At 40.2% G+C, this 22,408-nt stretch overlaps 2 protein-coding genes across 2 annotated transcripts in view; one reads left to right on the top strand and one right to left on the bottom strand.

The window, feature by feature from the left end:
- The window catches only part of LOC307013548 (uncharacterized protein), a gene marked incomplete at its 3' end in the record, with an annotated part of 315,140 nt that overhangs the window by 234,399 nt on the left and 58,333 nt on the right, over nucleotides 1–22,408 (top strand). The gene's annotated exons all lie outside the window — the stretch shown is intronic.
- LOC307013553 (uncharacterized protein) lies at nucleotides 8,469–19,356 on the bottom strand. The gene is made up of 2 exons (XM_079640959.1): nucleotides 18,864–19,356; nucleotides 8,469–9,584 (listed from the first exon to the last, which is right to left on the bottom strand). Exons 1-2 carry the CDS (start codon nucleotides 19,111–19,113, stop codon nucleotides 8,560–8,562), a joined length of 1,275 nt encoding a protein of 424 aa, XP_079497085.1. The 5' UTR covers nucleotides 19,114–19,356; the 3' UTR covers nucleotides 8,469–8,559.

The following is a 22,408-nucleotide window of genomic DNA, read 5'->3' as shown; positions in this document are numbered from 1 at the left end:
ACTTTGTTAAATGTAAGTGTCGGCACCACGCAAACAACCCATATGTAAAGTGAATAAGGCTCCTTTGTTGTGGTGCACACACGCATTTCTACAACGTCCAGCATTGAGCTTTTATTCTATAAAACGTTTTAAAATCTACTTTTTAGCTTGTAGTAACTCACGGGAGGCTTCTTTTATTTTATTTGTATTCATAATAATTTTTATTTGTCGTCAGAATGTAAAAATTACATTAGTTACGAATTTTTGTTCTCAAAAAACAGTGCATTGTGTGTAATACAACTGTGATTTTTATAAAAATGTCTAGTTTTTAAGGAAGGCCAGAGCTTCAGCTGTGTCAAATAGATTGTTCCCTTTAGTTAACGTTATTTAAAAGATAATGATCATTGTATTACGAGCGTCCATTCCCATTGGATAACGGAGAATTTTACACCCAGAAGTAAGTATTCTCCTTACTTTCAATTGATTTTACAGTGATATCTGCACTACTCATCAACTCAAAAACACCAAATTATCCTTGTTAATTACACAACATTGATTGGTTTGAATTGTGTACAATGCTTTTGTATTTTTCCCCTTCGATTCGGAGTAACAAATATTTTTGGGGAGTTTTTGGATGGCAGAAGACACTACATTACCCAGAATCCTCAGCTATCGTTAGGGACTACACCATGTGCTTAACTTGACAAACCCCTTGATCAGTCCTCAAGCTTAGTTAAGACATGACAAACATTGTTCTTAAAAGCCACAATTGTGTCAACTGTCTCTGTTTTTATAGGAGCCTTAACAAACAGAAAATACTGTTTAAGTATAAGTTCTAACTTTTTGTAGGTCATTAGCAGCACTTACCTTAAGAGTAACTTTAAGTTGTTAACACAAATGCTAAGACTTCTCCTGTGTCAGTGTTACATGTATGTTAATGTTATGTGTTGTGCTTCTAAACATGTTACTGTTTTATGAAAACCGTTTGAAAGCACTTTCTGCTGCTGTTAATAAAATGTATTAACATTTCCATAACGTTCTCTTTTTTAAATCTATTTGTTTAAGCTGCAATGTTATCAAATATTCAAAGGGTTGGATTGAAATCAGGAAGAGTTTGTCCAACTAAATTGTGTTTTATGATTTACTTTATGTACTCTTGTCTTATGTGGTTCTTAGCAGATTGTAATTTGCATTGGTTACACTTAATATGTTGGCTTTTAATTGTAGGCTCATCTTATCTTTTTTCACATGCAGACAAAATCACATTAGTGAGTTTACCCAACTCCTATAATTGCTTGGAACCACTTGACACATATTTTTTAAGTTTTACCAAAGCAACAGTTTTTACAGTGCAGTGTCTCCATCAGGCTCCACTCTCTTCCTGGTAGCTCTTACCCCCTCACCTTCTGTTCCCAGTGTCTCCATCAGGCTCCACTCCCTTCCTGGTAGCTCTTACCCCCTCACCTTCTGTTCCCAGTGTCTCCATCAGGCTCCACTCCCTTCCTGGTAGCTCTTACCCCCTCACCTTCTGTTCCCAGTGTCTCCATCAGGCTCCACTCCCTTCCTGGTAGCTCTTACCGCCTCACCTTCTGTTCCCAGTGTCTCCATCAGGCTCTTCCTCCCACCTTGTCTGTCATATTTGCATACCCTTCTTCTTAATTATTGCTTTTCCTTCTCCTTTTCCAAGTGAAACTGGTATTGCTATTTCCTTTTCTAACGCCTCTTTTGCTAACTTATCAGCATGCTCATTCCCTTGAACCCCCTCATGTGTATGGCGTTATATTTGTGCCTCCATCCTGAGCATGCAATGAAACATGCTGAGCATAGAAAATGCTATTGAGCGCACACTTGAACATTTTTGAGCACAGAGAAATATATTCCTCTCATTAAACTCCTGCTCCGTGCGCAAGCAGACCGCTGCACGCGCTCTCTCTCCCTCGCTCGACCTCTCCAGCCTGTGCTCAGCTTTCCCTGCCTGCTCGCTCAAGTTGTCACAGCATTACAAATGTGCCACAAAACAAACCAATCGGAGAACTCGAGAAGGTCTATTCTGATTGGCTGGTCCAGTAGAGAGAAGAGTTGTGACAGCGGAAGTCCAGAATGCTTGATCGTCACGTGGTTCAGAGAGACTCAGAAAGTTCCCGGAAGTTCGTGGCGGGCCATTTGAATCATGATTTGAATGCATCAATAACAGGATAGAAATGCAATTTTTGGTAATTAGTGGTTAATAAAGGTTTCAATTTGCAATATTTATAAAACATATCAATATGTGTATGTAGTTACATCAATGTTTTTTTTTTTTTTAAAGTAAAATATATTTGAAGATTAAGATAAAATAAGAAGTACTTTATTGAAACCAATTGGGGAAATGTTTACGCTGCAGCAGCAAAAGACAAGGCATTGTACATTAGACAGTTAAAACACTAGAATCAAACAATCGAAAATGTAAACATCTTAAAGCTGCATCAGCCAAACAGCTCGCTGCACCCGCACTGCGAGGGGGACCCAAGTTCCCATCAGCAAAAACACGTGGGTTTGCTATCCTGGCTCCAAAATGGTGGAATGAGCTCCCCATTGAAATCAGGACAGCAGAAAGCTTACACATCTTCTTCAGACTGAAAACTCATCTCTTTGGACTCCACTTCCAGAGATAGAATTACTAACAAAGCACTACTAATAAAGGGCTGGCTTATCTAAAGCCAGTTGAGTAGCACTTGAAATGTTTAGCTCTATGAAACCTGATGAACTTATATGATTCTGTTTTCTTCAAGGTTGTATCTTCCTGGTCGAATGTACTTACTGTAAGTCGCTTTGGATAAATGCGTCAGCAAAATGTAATGTAATGTAAATAGAAATAAAATAGCATTACAAAAAGTAGAGTTGCCGCTCTCCAATACAGTGGCGATCACGGCGTTTCAATGTTTCCTTTTAATTCCACAGCGTCACCGATCGATCCTAGGAAATCTCCGTATATATCCTCGATTTCCGTAGATCCACGCTGTGGTACAAGTCTTTTTTGTTGACTTAATATTGCGGCAGTAATATTCCAAACAAAGTGCCGCGAAGGACTAAACAAGAGAAAAACATTGTGGACGCGCAAAAACTCAGTCTTTCCAACAGTATGCGTTTGACCTTTTATTTCCAAAGCAAAAAAGGCAATAGTCCATAATAACCATATGCGTATATTCTTGTATGCGTGCGTGCGAGCGTGCGTGCGGTCAACAAAAATTGTCCTTCTCCAGCTCACCCCAGGGGCGGCGCCTGAAGCACCCCCCAGGATTGCCAAAAGCACCCCCCCCTAAGCACCCCCAATAAATATGTTTTTTTTAAAATTATTATTGTTATTTGTATTAAATTAAATTACAAAAATGATTGCTTACATCAATGCAAATGTGAAACAAACTGGTGATTAGGCCAATAGCCAGCACCCATTAGATTTTTGACCTACCCATAGGCTAAATTACTTTGTGACACTTGAGTGACTTCCTGTTAGCTAGAGCGCCAAATTATTTGCTAACAGCAAAGTAATTAGTAAATTGATCGTTTTTTAGTCCTTAAACGTCCACGTGTGGACACTCAATCAAAACCACCTGAAAGCGAGAGGGATTCTGCACATAATAGGCCTCGTGAGTGCAAGTCGCTTACTTCTGGGTCTCTGTGTTTCATTCAAGCTCTGCTCTGTGTGTGTGTGTGTGTGTGTGTGTGTGTGTGTGTGTGTGTGTGTGTGTGTGTGTGTGTGTGTGTGTGTGGCACGAGCCACTTTGTGTGCGTGCGCGAGCGAAAGAGAGCTCGCGCACCGGTGGGTATTGTTAGAAATTCAAATCAATATTTAATTATATAAGATATTTAAACATACAGTCATTTTATAACTGTATAATATAATTATTGTGAAAATACTTCCGGTTAGCTTTCGCCTGTGGTTAAAGTTTATTTTGAAAAGCTATTCCGGAAAAGATTTCCGAAATACCAACAGTAAGCTTGACTTCAGGTTTTACGGAAAACACGATTACAGCCGATAAAATGTATTAAATGAAAAGTCATGAAAGAGAATATGAGGAGAAAAGGCGTGTTTAGTTATGTATTGAATGTACAATGTCAGAATCCTCTGTTATGCGCAACAACGGACATTGAAGATCGGAGGCGGGTGGACCCCCTACGTCATCACAGCCGCCATTGAAGAGGAGCCAAATTAGATATATAGTCAGGTGACAGAGCTTAGTGGAGCCTCTTCTCCACGGCCGCGACCGTTTTCTCTTCTTCACCTTCTGCTTGTTTTATTACCACGTAATTTAATCAAAGTTTGAACCTTCTCAGAGACTCCATTGGTCTCCTTATTTGAAGTTTCTCTCCTGGATGCGAGGGCAAGGAATACACTAACTTGTACACTCACACTTGGTGTGTGTACACTGTATACGCACAGTGTGATATGAACCAGTTTCAGTTTGTTTGTGCAGATTAAAACGAGAGAAAGCCGGGGACACAAACACACAGAGACAATAATGAGCACAAAGATCTTTTAATAACAGCTGAAAAACAAACTGGAAATGAAACATGATAACAAAGACAAATATCCCCACCATGCAGGCCCTTTTTCTTCCTCCAGAGAAAGTGCCCTTTTGTTACCTTTTTTTTTTTTTAAATAAATGAATATATATCTACTGTTGCTGTTTGCGCACAGTTTCCCTTTCCAAAAATATATTGATTGAATACAAAATAAAAATATCAGGTCGGGAGATTAGACTGGGAAGTTCCTCTGCTCTCTCTACCCTCCCTCCCTCCACGTCTCCTGCACAGCGGTGCGGACATCGGCAGTCCCTTCAGACAGACAGGTAGCAGCACCTCCCACTTTACAGTCCCTTCAGACAGACAGGTAGCAGCACCTCCCACTTTACAGTCCCTTCAGACAGACAGGTAGCAGCACCTCCCACTTTACAGTCCCTTCAGACAGACAGGTAGCAGCACCTCCCACTTTACAGTCCCTTCAGACAGACAGGTAGCAGCACCTCCCACTTTACAGTCCCTTCAGACAGACAGGTAGTAGCACCTCCCACTTTACAGTCCCTTCAGACAGACAGGTAGCAGCACCTCCCACTTTACAGTCCCTTCAGACAGACAGGCAGCAGCACCTCCGACCTTACAATCCCTTCAGACAGACAGGTAGCAGCACCTCCCACTTTACAGTCCCTTTAGACAGACAGGTAGCAGCACCTCCGACCTTACAGTCCCTTCAGACAGACAGGTAGCAGCACCTCCGACCTTACAATCCCTTCAGACAGATAGGTAGCAGCACCTCCGACCTTACAATCCCTTCAGACAGACAGGTAGCAGCACCTCCCACCTTACTGTCCCTTCAGGCAGGTAGCAGCACCTCCCACTTTACAGTCCCTTCAGACAGACAGGCAGCAGCACCTCCCACTTTACAGTCCCTTCAGACAGACAGGTAGCAGCACCTCCCACCTTACAGTCCCTTCAGACAGACAGGTAGCAGCACCTCCCACTTTACAGTACCTTCAGACAGACAGGTAGCAGCACCTCCCACTTTACAGTCCCTTCAGACAGACAGGTAGCAGCACCTCCCACTTTACAGTACCTTCAGACAGACAGGTAGCAGCACCTCCCACCTTATTGTCCCTTCAGACAGACAGGTAGCAGCACCTCCCACCTTACAGTCCCTTCAGACAGACAGGTAGCAGCACCTCCCACTTTACAGTCCCTTCAGACAGACAGGTAGCAGCACCTCCCACTTTACTGTCCCTTCAGACAGACAGGTAGCAGCACCTCCCACTTTACTGTCCCTTCAGACAGACAGGTAGCAGCACCTCCCACTTTACTGTCCCATGTTATGCCGGCTTTTCTTGGCTTGTTTGAAGCTGAGTGGTGATGAACAAATGACTAAGCTGCCAGTGCCTCGAGTTTACAGAGTTAACTTTTTTTTACTGTCATATATAATGTTATACCTGTGTACGGCTCCTTATCTGAAGTGCCGGAGCTGCGTTCTGGTGCTCTCCGTCAAGTGAAGAGCAGCTGATTTGAAAAAACAAAGTGGAGAGACGGCTGAGTGACCGCAGTGCAGAATCGCTGTATCGTTTAAATCTCCTAACAATGTTGTCCATTTTAGACACAGGCTTATTATATTGACAGCCTTAATAACATTCATTTTCTGGGCTCAATGTGTGTCTTGGCCGTTTTCGTTGTGATCGCTAAATTCACCTTATTTATAATATTATCACCGATCAAAGCAAACGAGGGCTTTTGTTTTGAAATCACTTCCGTGAGTTTCGCCCCGCCCCTCGCTCCAATGACCATTAGACCATTTCGTAAGGAAAAACAACAAAAACAAAAAGGCCTCTCAGACGCTCTTCCGCTAACTTGTGTAATAAAGAAAAACAAATGGACCGTAGATACACGGATTAGGGCGACACCATCTGGTCACAACTTTAAATATTTGACCATGTTTATGTGCAAATGAAGAACTCTCACCGGTTCAGAACCTTTTTCCTTAAGTGAGACTCTTTTCTTTTCTGACTTTATGGGTATTTGACTTTATATTTAATACATAACAATAAGAGTGCAGACCATCTAATACACTTCACTATGAATCCAGAACAATACAACTGCAGGAGTATGGATACAGCGAGATGTTTGCATGCATTTGGAGCCGATTTGGGCAGAATCCAGCAGAGTGGATCGTGCTGTTCATCCTATGTAATCTATATGTGAAGACAAAAGTCTAAATATTTAAGATAAAGCTGTGAAACAGTCTCAATAATTGGCAGCACAAATGTAAGGTTTAATTTGAATAAAAGGATACATATTGAGATAGGAAGTTCTAATATCTTAAGAGAAGAGATTGAATATCAAAAAATAAAAAATACAAACTCTTTTGGCTCCTTCCTGTCTGGGTCTTTCTTGGCTTTGCTATCTTCTAGCTCTATTCAGGTTTTTGGAGTTTTTTTCTAGCTCTGTCCCTGATCATTTTCAGAACCTGAAGGCTCTATGCGGACTATCTTCTGGTTCTCCTCTGGATCCCTCCACTATCTGTTGTCTCTGTCCAGTCAATTAAACTTGTGTTACTGGAGCAGGTAAAGCATACAACAGATACTTTCAGCATTATCGGAGCACGAAGTGGAAGCTTGGATGAAACACAGCAGACTTCTAAACAATGAACACCCGCAACTTGGAAGAAATAAAGTTGGGTTTTATGCGTTCTAATATTGCAATGCAAACCCATGATGTAATGACAGTAATTCAGAATAATTGAGTCATTGAATGCTCATTTCAGTAGATTTAATCAAACAAAACACAAACACATTGGACATGGCCTCAAGACTGTAACCTCTTCACATTCTGTTGAAATAGTCAATTACTAGCCTTATCTCACACATTGCTGTTTTGAATCTCTAATATATGGATGACAGTTGAACTGCATGATATAACATTTATGCCATCCGCTGGAAAGAAGACGTATCGCTCTGTTGGCGTTGTTTGGACAACAAGAACAGAGTGAAGCTCTCATTTCATCAACAATCTTTGAGTACAGACACCGTCCTGCAGAGAGCACACAGCATGTTGTTGGTCTAGCAACACTTTACAAAACGTTTGCATTAAGACACCAAGACTAGCTGGTCCCTTGCAAAGGTGAGTCCACCTTAAATGAGCAGTGGGTGATCAGCAGGTCAAAGGCAGGACACGGGAACTTGGTCCTGAGGAGATGTAACGATTATTAAACGAGAAATAGTCGAGTCAAGGGGTCGAAGAAATGAACATTTGTGATTATTAGTGAATCGGTTGCAGGTGGGTGAAATCAGGCTTAGGGAGTAACGTATTACATGTAACGGCTAGGGATGCACCGAATATTCGGCCACCGAAAATTATCGGCCGAAAATGGTTAAAAAGGCCATTTCAGCTTTCGGCCGAAAGGGTTTTAGCACCGAAAAAATATCAGATAACAGGGTTACGTTGATCATACTCCGCATATGTCCGGGTGTTTTGATTTCAAGTGGTGGAGTAATCCCGAAGTGGTGAAAGTCTTTGCAGTTACACCCCCTCGAGAAATGTCCGCTGAACACGTTTTACAAATCGCAATCCGCGCCTCTCTGATACTTTTAAATATCTCCAAGCGGCAGGCATGGTCGCGCGCCGTGCTTGTCGCCGCGTTTTGATTACGTCATCACAACACGTTAGGTTACCAAACTAATAGGTGCATTTGTTGTTGTTGAAGGCCTGGCTGTTAGTCTTTATTTACACTATTTTGTTGTAGGCCTACAACAAAAAAATATATATATATATGTATATATATATATTAATCATTTTCGGCCTTTTGGCATTCGGCCAACTGTTTCCTATTTTCAGTATCGGTTTCGGCCAATAATTTCCCATTCGGTGCACCCCTAGTAACGGCATCAGGATACAAAATAGACAAATGTATTCCCTTACCAACAAACTTGGTATTTTTTAAATTTAAATATTTTGTCAAAAACTTTGCAGATCTATTTTTCCTCTCCTGTGTGGATTCTCATGTGTATCTTTAAACTTCCACTCTGTGAAAAAGCTTTCTTACAGACTGAGCAGCTGAATGGTCTATCTCGTGTGGATTCTCATGTGGTCCTTTAAACTTCCACGTTGTGAAAAAGCTTTCTTACAGACTATACAGGTGAATGGTTTCTCTCCTGTGTGGACTCTCATGTGTGTCTTTAAACGTCCACTCTGTGGAAAAGCTTTCTTACAGACTGAGCAGCTGTGTCGTATCTCTCCTGTGTGGATTATCATGTGGTCGTTTAAACTTACCCTATGTGAAAAAGCTTTCTTACAGACGGTACAGCTGAATGGTTTCTCTCCTGTGTGGATTCTCATGTGTATCTTTAAACTTCCACTATGTGCAAAAGCTTTCTTACAGACTGTACAGGTGAATGGTTTCTCTCCTGTGTGGACTCTCATGTGTGACGTTAAATGTGCACTCTGTGAAAAAGCTGTCTTACAGACTGAGCAGGTGAATGGTTTCTCTCCTGTGTGGACTCTCATGTGTTTCTTTAAACCTCGACTCAGTGAAAAAGCTTTCTTACAGACTGAGCAGCTGAATGGTTTCTTTTCAGCACTACGTTTTGGATCACTGACAGATTCATGTCTATTTTTCAGTGAGTTTGAGCCTGAGGCAGGTTCTCTGGTCTCTTTCCAATCAGCACTGTCTTCAGTCTCAGGTTCAGAAGAGTCTTCAGTTTCATGTTCAGAAGAGTCTCCAGTGTCAGGTTCAGAAGAGTCTTCAGTGTGGTCCTCAGTATTTGGTTGTAAACTGCTCTCTGGATCTGAGTTCCTGGTTGATTCTGGTCTTCGACAGTCATCTCCATCAGCTTCTGTTTCCATGTGTTCAGTTTCTCTTTGATGAGGCTGAGAGGACTGAGGTTTCTCTTCATCATCTTCACTCTTCACAGGATCAGGAGTGAAAGTGGACTTGGTGATATCAGCCTCCTCCAGCTCCTGAAGCTGCTCTCCCTCCTGTTCCTGCTTAATGTGTGGGGGGGGCTCTGGGTCCTCCTGGTCCAGACTGGTGCTCCACTCCTGCTGGTCAGGGAGAGGCTCTTCTTTAACCACCACCAGCTGCTGGACGTCTGCAGGAAACAGGAAACACAGTCAGAACAAACTGTTAAGTGTTAGCATTTAAAAATCTCATCACCATTACAATGGGGGACATTTTGCAGCCCTAATTAATGCCTTTGTTTTTATATTTTCACATTATCTTTCTTAGTCCCACCTATTGTGTATTTGTGTTGGCTCAAGTCACCTCATGTAGCCCAGCCCCTTTCCACTTCCAGTTAAAAATGTAAAAGGGTTTTTCTTCTGGCGTAGCACTAGCCGCAATGTAAACAATGAATTGTATTTGGGATCGTTCACAGATACACTACGCCTACAGTAAAGAATGAAAATGCTCTGTTACAAATTAAAATCCTGCATTCAAACCTTCTTTAAGTAAAAGTATGCAAGTATTAACAGAACATTTGACGGCACCTTCCTATGTAACAGTAATGATGGTGCAGTAAAATGTTCCCTATCAGTGTTTAATTTGTGTTGTTTCTTGATTATTTTGTATGTTGCATTTTACTGCTGTCCATGTTCAAAATTGCACCTGTATAAATGATTATGGATGAGGAAGCCTGCTAAATGTTCAAATATGTGTGTTTCTTATATACAGTACCACACCGTAAACATTTTTGTTTTTTACAGTTTTTCCCCAGAAAAAATAATAGTTTTTTGCTGTATTTCATAATTACAGGAAATCATAATCAATTTACAAGAATAAACGGTTCATTGAAATGTGTCATGTATTTAAAAAAAAAAAAAAAAAATGGAACACATTATTAATCAGTTTTTTTAGCAGTTTTTAAATGCGAATTTAACAAAACTAACCGTAAAAATAAATGATTTTCTATTGGCAGCATTTTCTGTAATTTTACTAAAAAATACTTTTATTATGGCTATAGATCACTATCAAATACATAACAAATACTTTAATACTCATTTAAAAAAAATCATAATTGCAAGAAAATATATGAGTAAAGAAAGAAATATTTTGTAATTTTGCTTAATTTAACCACTACTTTACATTTATAAACTGAAAAACACAGGTATTGACTATCCTAGTATGGTAAAAAAACAAAACTACTTAACACATTTTGACTTTCACTTTATTGCTACATTGGTATTAATTTGACGATTTAATTGTTAAATATATGAATTTCACGTTATAAAAACTGTGTAAAACCATAGAGTTAAAAAAAAAATGTGGCTGTTATTAACATGTTGGGTGTGAATTCCTACCAGAGCACAATTCAGATATAAAATGATGCTATAACCCACCAGTAACAGCCATAGGCTGTGGGTTATAGGAGACATTTTTCTATGCCATGATACATCTATAAACTAGCTCAAGTAACATTGACCTGCTGATCTCTTTCAACACAAGAAAAAGCTGTGTACATTTCTGACATCATTTAGCTTTTCAGATCATCAGAGACGTGAATCTACCGCAAAGTGCCTTGTGCAGCTCACACAGAGTGCATTCTCGTAGCGATTGCTACAACTGCATGTGTTTGTTAGGAAAGTAGCTTTAAGAAATGTATCAATGTTCTAAAATGTGTGACTTTAACTCAATATTTAAAAAACAGAGTGATTGGCAGACAGTATGCAAAAAACATATTGAGTTTCACTGTAAGTAAAAAATGAAAGGATCTAGAAGTTAAATAACATTAGCATCTTCCATAGGCCTTATCACACTAGCATGTACAATCAAGCCAATAGCATAACATGCTAGCAAGCACTAACAGCCAGACTCTGAATATCAAAACCTTGTTAGCAGTTAGTGCTACCACTATGCTCAATTGGTATTAGCATTGCAATTACAGTAAAACAAACAACCTATGTTGTCCTTGTGGACGTCTAATAATATCCATCATATTGAAAGAATAGGCCTTCACCAAAGCATGTTGACAAAGCTAGTAACAACAGCGAAAGACCTTTACAATCCAAGTCAATTAACTTAAATATGTATTGTGATAATGTCCCACACAGCTAGTTGGTTACAACAATCTGCAGTGATGTCACAGGGATTTCAGGCAGCAGGTAGTTGAAGGTTGAAGGTTAGTCCATTTGCTATGGCTACAACTGCCTCGTGGAACAACAACGTTTTCCTTTCGGTTTGTTTAATATAGGAATGCATCTTTGTCTATCACACTTTGCTTCTGTAGATCTCCCATCTGACTTTATTGTGAGCTTGTGTTTTCAAAAAGTAAATTGAGCATGTTTTATGAGACTGAACAGTCACATAGGGTATTTGACTCTCTTAAAACCCAGGTAGTTACAGAATAGGTGTCTCAAAAATAAAGCAATCAGGAAGGCAGTACTATGCATGACTACAAATGATAATAAACTATATGTAAGGCAAGGCAAGTTTATTTATATTAGGGGTGCACCGAATGGGAAATTCTTGGCCGAAACCGATACCGAAAATAGGAAACAGTTGGCCGAAAACCGAAAGGCCGAATTTTTTTTACCACTGTTGTTCAGCTACCTGATTATGGAAAAAGACATGATTATGGCAAAACTTAACTTAAATAATAATCACTATTATGGGTCCATAACACATTTATTCAGCACTTTTGAATGCATACTGTACATTCATTCCAAGTCAAGTGCATTTTCTTTTCTCTGTAGGATAACTACAACAAAGTGCATTCCCCCCCCCCCCCCCCCCCGTCGACAGGGGGTCGCCAGTCTCTGGCACTGTTAATTTGGGGGTCGCGGGCTGAAAAGTTTGGGAACCCCTGCATTATATATGCCAGTGGTAGCATGTATATGTTAAAGAGAAGAGGCCCCAGGATGGAGCCTTCAGGAATCCCACATGTCATATTTGTCAACTCAGATTTGTATTTACCTATAGAAACAAAGTTGTTTCTGTCCTTTAAAGAGCAACTTCCAGATTAAAGACACCTGTGAATAAATGCGTAGGAAAATGATGAATACACTAGATTTCCCAATAAATATACAGAAATATACACTACAGTGCAATCTGGCGTCGTTTTTGTAAGACATTTTCACTTCCGCATAAAAAAGCCTCGGAGCGTGACCTCCCGCGTGTGACGTAACATGGGGGAAACAAGGGGGAGAGCGGCCGGTGTAACGTATTAATAAACATGGATCCCAATGCTAGTTTCGACACAGAAGAAGTTGAACATGAATATTCGAATGCATATGACGGACCACAACCTTATAATTATGAGCCTGCTAGGCGTCCAAGAGACTAGGAGCAGCCAAGGATTAGAAGAAATAACGGTCATCGGAGAGAAATGGAGCTGTGGTGTGAGGAGAACCAGTGGAGAACAGAGCAGCTATCTTGGTGAGTGACCGGCGTTAGCTACAGAATGTTAGCTAACGTCACATCACAACATTGTGAAGTTAGCTATTATATATATCAGGCTATAACTAAAGTAGTATTGATAATATAGTAACGTTAGTGGCAGGACTGTTGATACTGATCCATAACAGAAACTAATCCGCAAGTATCAGCCGTATCTCGCGTTACCGAATGCAACTCCACACTACGGTGCTGTGTACCGGAGGAGAGACGCGAGATACGGTTGATACTTGACGATCTGGCGGAGAAAGGTTGTGGAGCCTCCGTTGATATGCCGTTGTAAATGGCTTGACGGAAAGCAGGTGTGTAGTCGGGGAAGGTGCACAGCTGATTGCAGCAGGTAAGTGGAGGTTGAGCCGGGAGCCAGGAGTGACAGCCACCACGCACACACAAACAACACAGACAGGGGGAAACAAACAAACACAAAGGAGACGGCTGGAGCAGTACAGCCACCACAGCGTTACCTAATGCAACTCCACACTATGTCTTACGGTGCCGTGTACCGGAGGGGGGAGAGAGAGAGCAGCGAAGGGGGGGGTGGGGAGAGAGATGTAATACGGTTTCCTGATAAAGCTGTGGAGAGTATGTGCTGCAGGGAGGTGGATGCACAACGCACCCAGGAACGAACGCTAGCTCCGGTCCTTTTTACTGTGGACTCGATGTCCTGACAGGCTGGTATTTGTGCAACCTGCACAAACACAATACTGCACCATGATTACAAATGGAGAAATACAATGTAAAACTACCGAAAAATACCAGCTCCTTAAAACACAACCGCTCTACTCAACGCAACTACTAACTATACCCGCGGTCAGAGAGCGGAGATGTTTACCCTGTGTGATGTAATATGACGCGTTTGACGTATGACCTTAAAAAAAAGCCGTTTTTAAGAGCAGAGCTCAAAATTGCTCCTTTCCCTCTGAATTCCTTATCTCTCGTAAAACATATCAAATCCTACATTCACTTTTTTTTTTTATTATAATTTTCAAGCAAGTTTAAGCATAAATGTAGAAAAAAAAAAAACCTGCAAGATGCTCTTTAAGTAGGATTCAAACCAATGTAGAACTGTTGCCGAAAATGTCCCACCCAGTTTTCCAGTCGGTCTAGTATTATGTTGTGGTCAACAGTGTCAAACGCAGCACTGAGATCTAATAATAACACTGAAGTTATGCCACTGTCTGTGTTTAAGTGGATGTCATTGAAGACCTTTACAAGAGCAGTCTCAGTGCTGTGGTTTGGACGAAAGCCTGACTGGAACACATCGAAACAGTTGCAAGAAGTTACTCAGCTGTTGAAAAACAACTTTTTCAATGATTTTACCTAGAAATGTGAGGTTTGATATGGGCCTGTAATTGTTCATCACTGAAGCGTCTAGATTATTCTTTTTTAAGAGCAGTTTAATGACTGCAGCTTTCAGGGCCTGTGGAAAAATACCTGAGTGAAGAGATTTGTTTACTATATGAAGTAGATCTGAGGCTATGCAAGGCAAAACATCTTTGAAAAATCCTGTTGGAATAATATCAAGGCAGCAGGAGGAGGATTTCAGAAGTTGAATAATGTCCTCCAGGTTTTTATCATTAATCTGATGGAATTGTGTCATGGTGTTTGTATTGATATTAGGTGGACATAGGGACAACACATTTTCTGTACCTGATACAGAGGCACTGACTGCTTGTCAGATTTTCTGAATTTTGTCAGTGAAGAAGGAGGCAAAATCATTGCACGCCCTGGTGGATAGAAATTCACTGGGGGGTTAGTTAGTCTGTCGACGGTAGCAAACTAAATGTACTAAATGTAGACGTTGATTAATAGCTGCTTAACTTGTACTTGGGACAGGACTGCAAAGTACAGATGGGATATTCCTGATCATAATCAAACTTATATAAATGTGCACCAACATTAGTTATCAGTGTTCTCTATTCTCAATTTAAAAGAATAAACTGACAATAAAGAAGTCTTATAACATATTTTGCTTGTGTCTTTGGCAGGGGCGGATCTACCGGGGTGACATGGGGTGGCAACTGCCACCCTAAAAATAGCCTTGCCACCCCAGCTGCCACCCCAGTTGGCAGCTTTGTTTTAAAATAAAAGTTGTGGCTCATCGGACATTTATGAGAGAAAATCTTTAATGTCCGAGTGCAAGTGAATGCAGCACAAGACGCGAGTCTTGTAACCCCTGCCCCGGCTCTGGCGCGAGCGTGGAAATATGATTCCATTTGAACGGGACGGTGCAAAACAAAAAGCATTCGGAGGGTCTATGATTCGGATCGGACCCAAGTAAGTAGACGGAAGGAATGAGGTATTTGCCGTCTACAATGACAGAGAATAGACTGTCAAGTTTGGCTGTACTCAGCATTGAATCAAAACGCACTAAAGCTTTGGGTCTTAATATGTGTATACATATTTTTTCTTTGAGATAACAGTTTTAAGTACTGGGAAAGTCAAAGAAGACGGTATGTAAAACTACACTGCCCAGCCAAACAAAAGTAACTTTCATATAACTAGGCCAGCAGTAGCCTACGTAAGGGCTTTCCACTGGATAATAACTGCAGCGATGTGTTTTAGCACGATACACGTTTTTAACCCTAACTGATGCACTTCTTTAATGCGTGTTCTTTCTGATGTAAAGTCAAGGTTGTAACTGTTTGCAGTAAAGTTGTGGGGCGCTGAACTGTTCCTTTGATTCTTATGAATTTTGATATATGATAGTAATTAATTCTTTCAAATTTGAAGGAGGGTGAGCAAGCATCTTGAGGAACATTCATCATTAACTCCTCCAATATAGTTTTTTCAATAATAAGTGAATATGTGAATCATAACAGTGATTGACAGAATTATATGATTGTTAATAGTATCATATTCATTCAGACAAACATCGATGAGACAGTTAATTAATGTACTTATTGCAGCAGTCTGCATAGATTTGGTACCCCTGCTGGTCTAAGAGTGAAACCAACTCATTCAGTTATTGTTCAGTTAAAATTCATTACATTAAGTCTGCCACCTTATATATTTCTATTTAAGGCTTTACTGATGTGCCACAATAATGTCACCTAATGTTATTGAGTTAAAATATAAAAAGTGTGGTTTTCCAAGTTAACATTGATTGATATAACTGCGATTAAATCACCATATACTTCTGCCACTGGTCTTTGGAAGGCCTTCAGTGTTCGTTTTTTATTTATCAACTAGTTACATTGTTATTTTGTAAATTAAGAAAATAACATCCAAAGAATTAAACAATTATAATTGCAATGTAAATAGTTTGCACCCCATTGTTTTGCTTTTAAATGAATCTTTATGGTGTGGTGTTACCAATTCTTAAAATAATACAAGGATTATTGGCAATCAATGTTAATGCATGTTAATGCAGGAAACATACATCTTTCAGGTCTGCCTATATGATTGCCAAAAAATAAATAAATAGGGCTCCCCCGAAAGCAAATGGGTAATTCGAACACTATTTATACCTAATTCAGCTTGTTCCAGAGGTAGATCAAATAGCTAAGTGTGTTAGGTGTAACTCTTAGTGTGTGCTCCGCTCACCGGTCCGTCACAGCGGGTGGAGCTGCAGGATTTCTGCTTCACACACGTTGCATACCGCTATTTTATTGTCCTTTTCGGACACCTTAAAATACTGCCAGACTGGTGAAGCCATTTTGGCGAGCTTGTTTTGCCGCGCACAGAGAAAAGTGTCATGTATTTTACGTCATCATTTTAAGTCATGCGATCGGCATTTTTAGAGAGCCCGATCGATCGGTAGAGAGTGAGCATCCCTAATATTTATTGATTGATTTCTTTATGAATTATTCTCCCGCAATTTGAATTAATGCAAAGTATTTGTTTTTATTTGCTTTTACACATTTAAAAAGAAAAGGTGAATAAAGAAGCACATTAAAATTAAAGTATCAATGTATGTCACATTTAACCAACTAGTGCCCACATGCATGGGTCATATTTAAATCAGTACATTAAATGGCATATTATTCAATGTATGTATTTTTATAAATATATTTATTTTGGTAGGTTTGCTCTTCCATAATATATTTTAATTATTATAATAAAGTACATGTGTCTAATAATACTTACATAATTTTACTTACGATGTGAATGCAGTACTTTAACTTGTGATGGAGTATTTTCACAGTGTGGTGTACTTTTACTTCAGGATGTACTACCTGCAGCAAGTGCTGATAAAGGGTCTAAAGCAGGCATCCTCAAAGTCCGGACTCCGGTCCGTATCCGGACCGAACCACAACTGTCTCTGGACTCTGAGCAAATTATACTTTTCATATGTATTATCTGTTATCTGCGAGATATCGCCGCAACACAACGAGTCAAAATTCTCTGCTATGTCCACTGCAAACAGCGTTCTGCATGTCCGACTGTTCCACTGTCTTGTGTGTGTCTGCCCTAGGGATGGGTACCGAGAACCGGTACTAAGTCAATACCGGTACCTGATTGGACGGTATCGGTACACCGTTAAGCCGCTGGACAAACGGTGCTGCTATCGGTATATCTGTTACGTCTACTTCCTTCGTTTAACTTTAAACCATTCTGGTTGGTTGGGAACCCTCATCCCGTGTGATGTATCCGGTTTGAGACCCCTCTGATTGGCCACTGTAAATGCCACTCGTCATCTCTCTCAACAGCGCTCTTATTATTGTTGTGAGACTCCCGCAGGCATGGCGGACAGAGCGAAGCGATCCAAGGTCTGGGTGCACTTTAAAAAAATGTAGTGGCGATAGTGCAAGGTGCAATCTATGTACTCAATTAGTTGCTTGTAAAGGGGGTGACACAAGCAACTTAATGACGCAGTGCTAGTGCTAATAGTGCTAGCGGGCTTCAGCCGCGCCGTGTGTAAATGTGGCCTGAGCGAAGGTACACGGGTAATATGTTTTTTTGCGCACGGGTAATATGTTTTGTTTACCTGAGTGCAATCTTGCAGGCACATCGTCTTGTCTTTTTTTTGTTTATTAACACTGACAGTGTATTAATGTGAGCTCCTACACCTATAATAATTTGGCCTTTCATTGAATACTTTATAAACCAGTTAAACTTACAGATGTCATTGTGAATTGGAAAACTGCATTTAAATGTTGTTAAAGGTCAACGTTTCAATGTATGGTTCAGCAATTGTTGGTCGTTTACTAGGAATTGACATATTTTAAGCTCAAATACGTTGTTCTATGTTTAAACCTTCAGACACATGTTGACGTGTTTCAGTTCAGCACATCATTTATTTTGTGATGATTTAAAAGTACAATCCAGAATAATATACGTACTCGCCTTTATCTTTTTGCCATCTTAGCCTTTTGACCAATTTCTTCGTATCACAGTTTTGCATGATGTCACTGTAGGACAATGTTTTAACGATCTCTTGTCGAGCTAGGTTGTCAGTTTGAAATGTCTGGATGAAGATGTAAATGATTTACAAATGTTAAAAAATGCCTCTTTTCATCCTCTGTCTGAGGGGAAACCCCAAAAAGCATGATAGGGCGAACCAGGCCCCTTTAAGTTATTATTTATTTGTGTCTGCTTCTGAGAAGCTAGTGTATAAGTTATACAGTTATTTCTGCAATTAAAATAGAATGACTGTTTAATCTTCACATCTTGTTTTCATGTCTATAATTTTGAGCACCAAATTATTGAAAAGTATCGATAAGAGTATCGAAAAATACCGATACCGATAAGCAGTACCGGTACCGGTATCGATAAAATCCTGAGGGATCAAGCACAGACACAATAACAATGAAAACTGCATACAGATTACTTTTGTTTTTGCAACCTCGTGTTAAGAATCTTGTTGCAATTGTTTAAAAGTTTGAATGACCGTAATAAACGGACCTTTGTCTCATTGAACATTTTTTTGGACCTTTAAGATTTGTATTTGAGTACCCCTGGTCTAAAGTGTTATTAATGTGATAATAAAGTGCTACTGAAGAGTGTAAAGTGTTAATTAAGGGTAAAGGGAACAGACCTGCTCTGTGTATCCGAAGCTGAGGCTGTAAAACCGCGTCCAGTAGTTTCTGGAGTCTCTTGTTCTCCTCTTTGGAAAGAAACAGCTCCTCCTCGAGCTCTGCTATTGTTTGTTCAAACAGAGCAAATATCTCCTCATTAGCAGCAGTGAGTCGCTGCTTCTTCAACGACAGCAGCATTTGGACTTTACTCATGTTTCCTAGATCACCTTTTCCTGCAGACTCCGTTAAACACACCGTTTCTCTCTCCATCAAACTCTCAATCTGACTAGTGTTGCTAACGTGTTTCCAGCTGGCATGCTAAGCTAGCTCCTATAGTCCGAGGTAAACGCTCCAGAAAAGAGAGCACAGTCCATTCAGAGGTTTATCCAGACACAGAGATGATGGATCAGTGGAGCTCACACACACACTTTCTCAGGAACACACAGAGAGAGAGAACCGTAGCGATGAGACGCCACATGGATCCAAGTTGTTCTTCTTCTTCTTCTTCTTCTTCTTCTTCTTCTTCTCTCGGGTTTTGGCGGACTGCAAACAGCTTTAAGGTGCATACCGCCACCTACTGTACAAGAGTGTGTATCACCATATCATCCTATCACCACTTGTGGAATTATAGTACCTGTCCGGTAGAGAGTAGGTCGGACATGAACGCTGCCACGCCAAACAATTTGCGTCACCACGCCAGGCTGCAGCCACCACAGTTTCGCACCTCAGTTTAAATAGCCGGTGCGCAGTAAGCACAATTGGTACACACTGCATTAAATGGTACGCTGTATGTCATGGGGAAAAGTGACAGTGACAAGTGTGGGAACTGTGGAGTTAGGGAAAATGTGGAACATATTTTATTACATTGTGTCACCTATAGAGTTGAAAGAGGGAAATTAAGGGATACAGTTTTAGAGGCAAAGAGGGAGTGGAATGTAGCAGGTATTCTGGGAACAGAAGGAGAAGGAGTAAGAGCTATCAGAAAAGCACTGTTCACCTTTTTGAGGGAAACTGGGATAGGGAAAAGAATTTAACAGTAGACCATGGATTATTTGTTTTTTGTTTTGTTTTATTTATTTTATTTTATTTTATTTTATGGTTTTCTTTTTGATATGCTGGTTTATTAGAGGACTGACATGATGATACACACTCGTGTACAGTAGGTGGCGGTATGCAACCAAAAGCTGTTTGCGACCCGCCATTAAAAAAGAGAAGAAGAAGAAGAAGAAGCACAATTGGTAAGCTGGCACGGTGCCAAGCAGTGGCACAGAGGGAGGAGACCTCCGGTCACATTTGTTCACGCAGAATTAAACCCCCTGTGTTGCTCCGATACTTTTCTTTTCTTTGATTTATCCAGTTTGCTCGTCGAGTCGGGGGTCAGGTTATTCACCTGCAAGAAAAGGCGCTGGCGCGGGACCGTAGCAGGATGATAGTTGACCTAATTAAAACCGTTTTTATTTTAACTTGTTTCACAGTATCACCTCAAAATACAAGATACGAAACATTTTCAACCGTGCAACAAAATATGAATAGTCGTACAAATATTTGCATTTTATTTTATTTCCTTCTTATTTTTTTTGAGCAGAGGGCTTAAAGCCGCGGGTTGCAGACCCCTGAACTCTGGGCAACCCCTGAACTATGGGGTTCCCCCCCCACACACAATCAGTTAAGTTGAAGTGAGTCTTGCCTACATTGCTCTGCTGCAGCTACACTTAATTCAACTTACTAGCCTAACTCCGTACTTATTTACAACCACAGAAGAATAATTCTTCTTCTTATGCTTCTTCTTCTCTCTTGACATAACCTTATGGCGAAGACTAACAACAGCATTTCCAAATAAAATCTACTTTATAGCTTGTAGTAACTCACGGGAGGCTTCTTTTATTTTATTTGTATTCATAATAATTTTTATTTGTCGTCAGAATGTAAAAATTACATTAGTTACGAATTTTTGTTCTCAAAAAACAGTGCATTGTGTGTAATACAACTGTGATTTTTATAAAAATGTCTAGTTTTTAAGGAAGGCCAGAGCTTCAGCTGTGTCAAATAGATTGTTCCCTTTAGTTAACGTTATTTAAAAGATAATGATCATTGTATTACGAGCGTCCATTCCCATTGGATAACGGAGAATTTTACACCCAGAAGTAAGTATTCTCCTTACTTTTGATTGATTTTACAGTGATATCTGCACTACTCATCAACTCAAAAACACCAAATTATCCTTGTTAATTACACAACATTGATTGGTTTGAATTGTGTACAATGCTTTTGTATTTTTCCCCTTCGATTCGGAGTAACAAATATTTTTTCGGAGTTTTTGGATGGCAGAAGACACTACACTACCCAGAATCCTCAGCTATCGTTAGGGACTACACCATGTGCTTAACTTGACAAACCCCTTGATCAGTCCTCAAGCTTAGTTAAGACATGACAAACATTGTTCTTAAAAGCCACAATTGTGTCAACTGTCTCTGTTTTTATAGGAGCCTTAACAAACAGAAAATACTGTTTAAGTATAAGTTCTAACTTTTTGTAGGTCATTAGCAGCACTTACCTTAAGAGTAACTTTAAGTTGTTAACACAAATGCTAAGACTTCTCCTGTGTCAGTGTTACATGTATGTTAATGTTATGTGTTGTGCTTCTAAACATGTTACTGTTTTATGAAAACCGTTTGAAAGCACTTTCTGCTGCTGTTAATAAAATGTATTAACATTTCCATAACGTTCTCTTTTTTAAATCTATTTGTTTAAGCTGCAATGTTTCAATGCTATCAAATATTCAAAGGGTTGGATTGAAATCAGGAAGAGTTTGTCCAACTAAATTGTGTTTTATGATTTACTTTATGTACTCTTGTCTTATGTGGTTCTTAGCAGATTGTAATTTGCATTGGTTACACTTAATATGTTGGCTTTTAATTGTAGGCTCATCTTATCTTTTTTCACATGCAGACAAAATCACATTAGTGAGTTTACCCAACTCCTATAATTGCTTGGAACCACTTGACACATATTTTTTAAGTTTTACCAAAGCAACAGTTTTTACAGTGCAGTGTCTCCATCAGGCTCCACTCTCTTCCTGGTAGCTCTTACCCCCTCACCTTCTGTTCCCAGTGTCCCCATCAGGCTCCACTCCCTTCCTGGTAGCTCTTACCGCCTCACCTTCTGTTCCCAGTGTCCCCATCAGGCTCCACTCTCTTCCTGGTAGCTCTTACCGCCTCACCTTCTGTTCCCAGTGTCTCCATCAGGCTCTTCCTCCCACCTTGTCTGTCATATTTGCATACCCTTCTTCTTAATTATTGCTTTTCCTTTTCCTTCTCCAAGTGAAACTGGTATTGCTATTTCCTTTTCTAACGCCTCTTTTGCTAACTTATCAGCATGCTCATTCCCTTGAACCCCCTCATGTGTATGGCGTTATATTTGTGCCTCCATCCTGAGCATGCAATGAAACATGCTGAGCATAGAAAATGCTATTGAGCGCACACTTGAACATTTTTGAGCACAGAGAAATATATTCCTCTCATTAAACTCCTGCTCCGTGCGCAAGCAGACCGCTGCACGCGCTCTC

The sequence above is a fragment of the Notothenia rossii genome (genome assembly GCF_949606895.1).
Source record: "Notothenia rossii genome assembly, chromosome: 7".
NCBI classification, from domain to species: domain Eukaryota; kingdom Metazoa; phylum Chordata; class Actinopteri; order Perciformes; family Nototheniidae; genus Notothenia; species Notothenia rossii.
Note: the sequence above shows the minus strand (reverse complement) of the source record. Positions and strands in the feature narration are given on the sequence as shown.

Coding starts and splice junctions, on each gene's coding strand:
- LOC307013553 (XM_079640959.1), bottom strand. CDS start 19,113: ATGGAGAGAGAAACGGTGTGTTTAACGGAGTCTGCAGGAAAAGGTGAT. Junction 9,585..18,863: donor GCTTCGGATACACAGAGCAG/GTCTGTTCCCTT, acceptor TGTTTCCTGCAG/ACGTCCAGCAGCTGGTGGTG.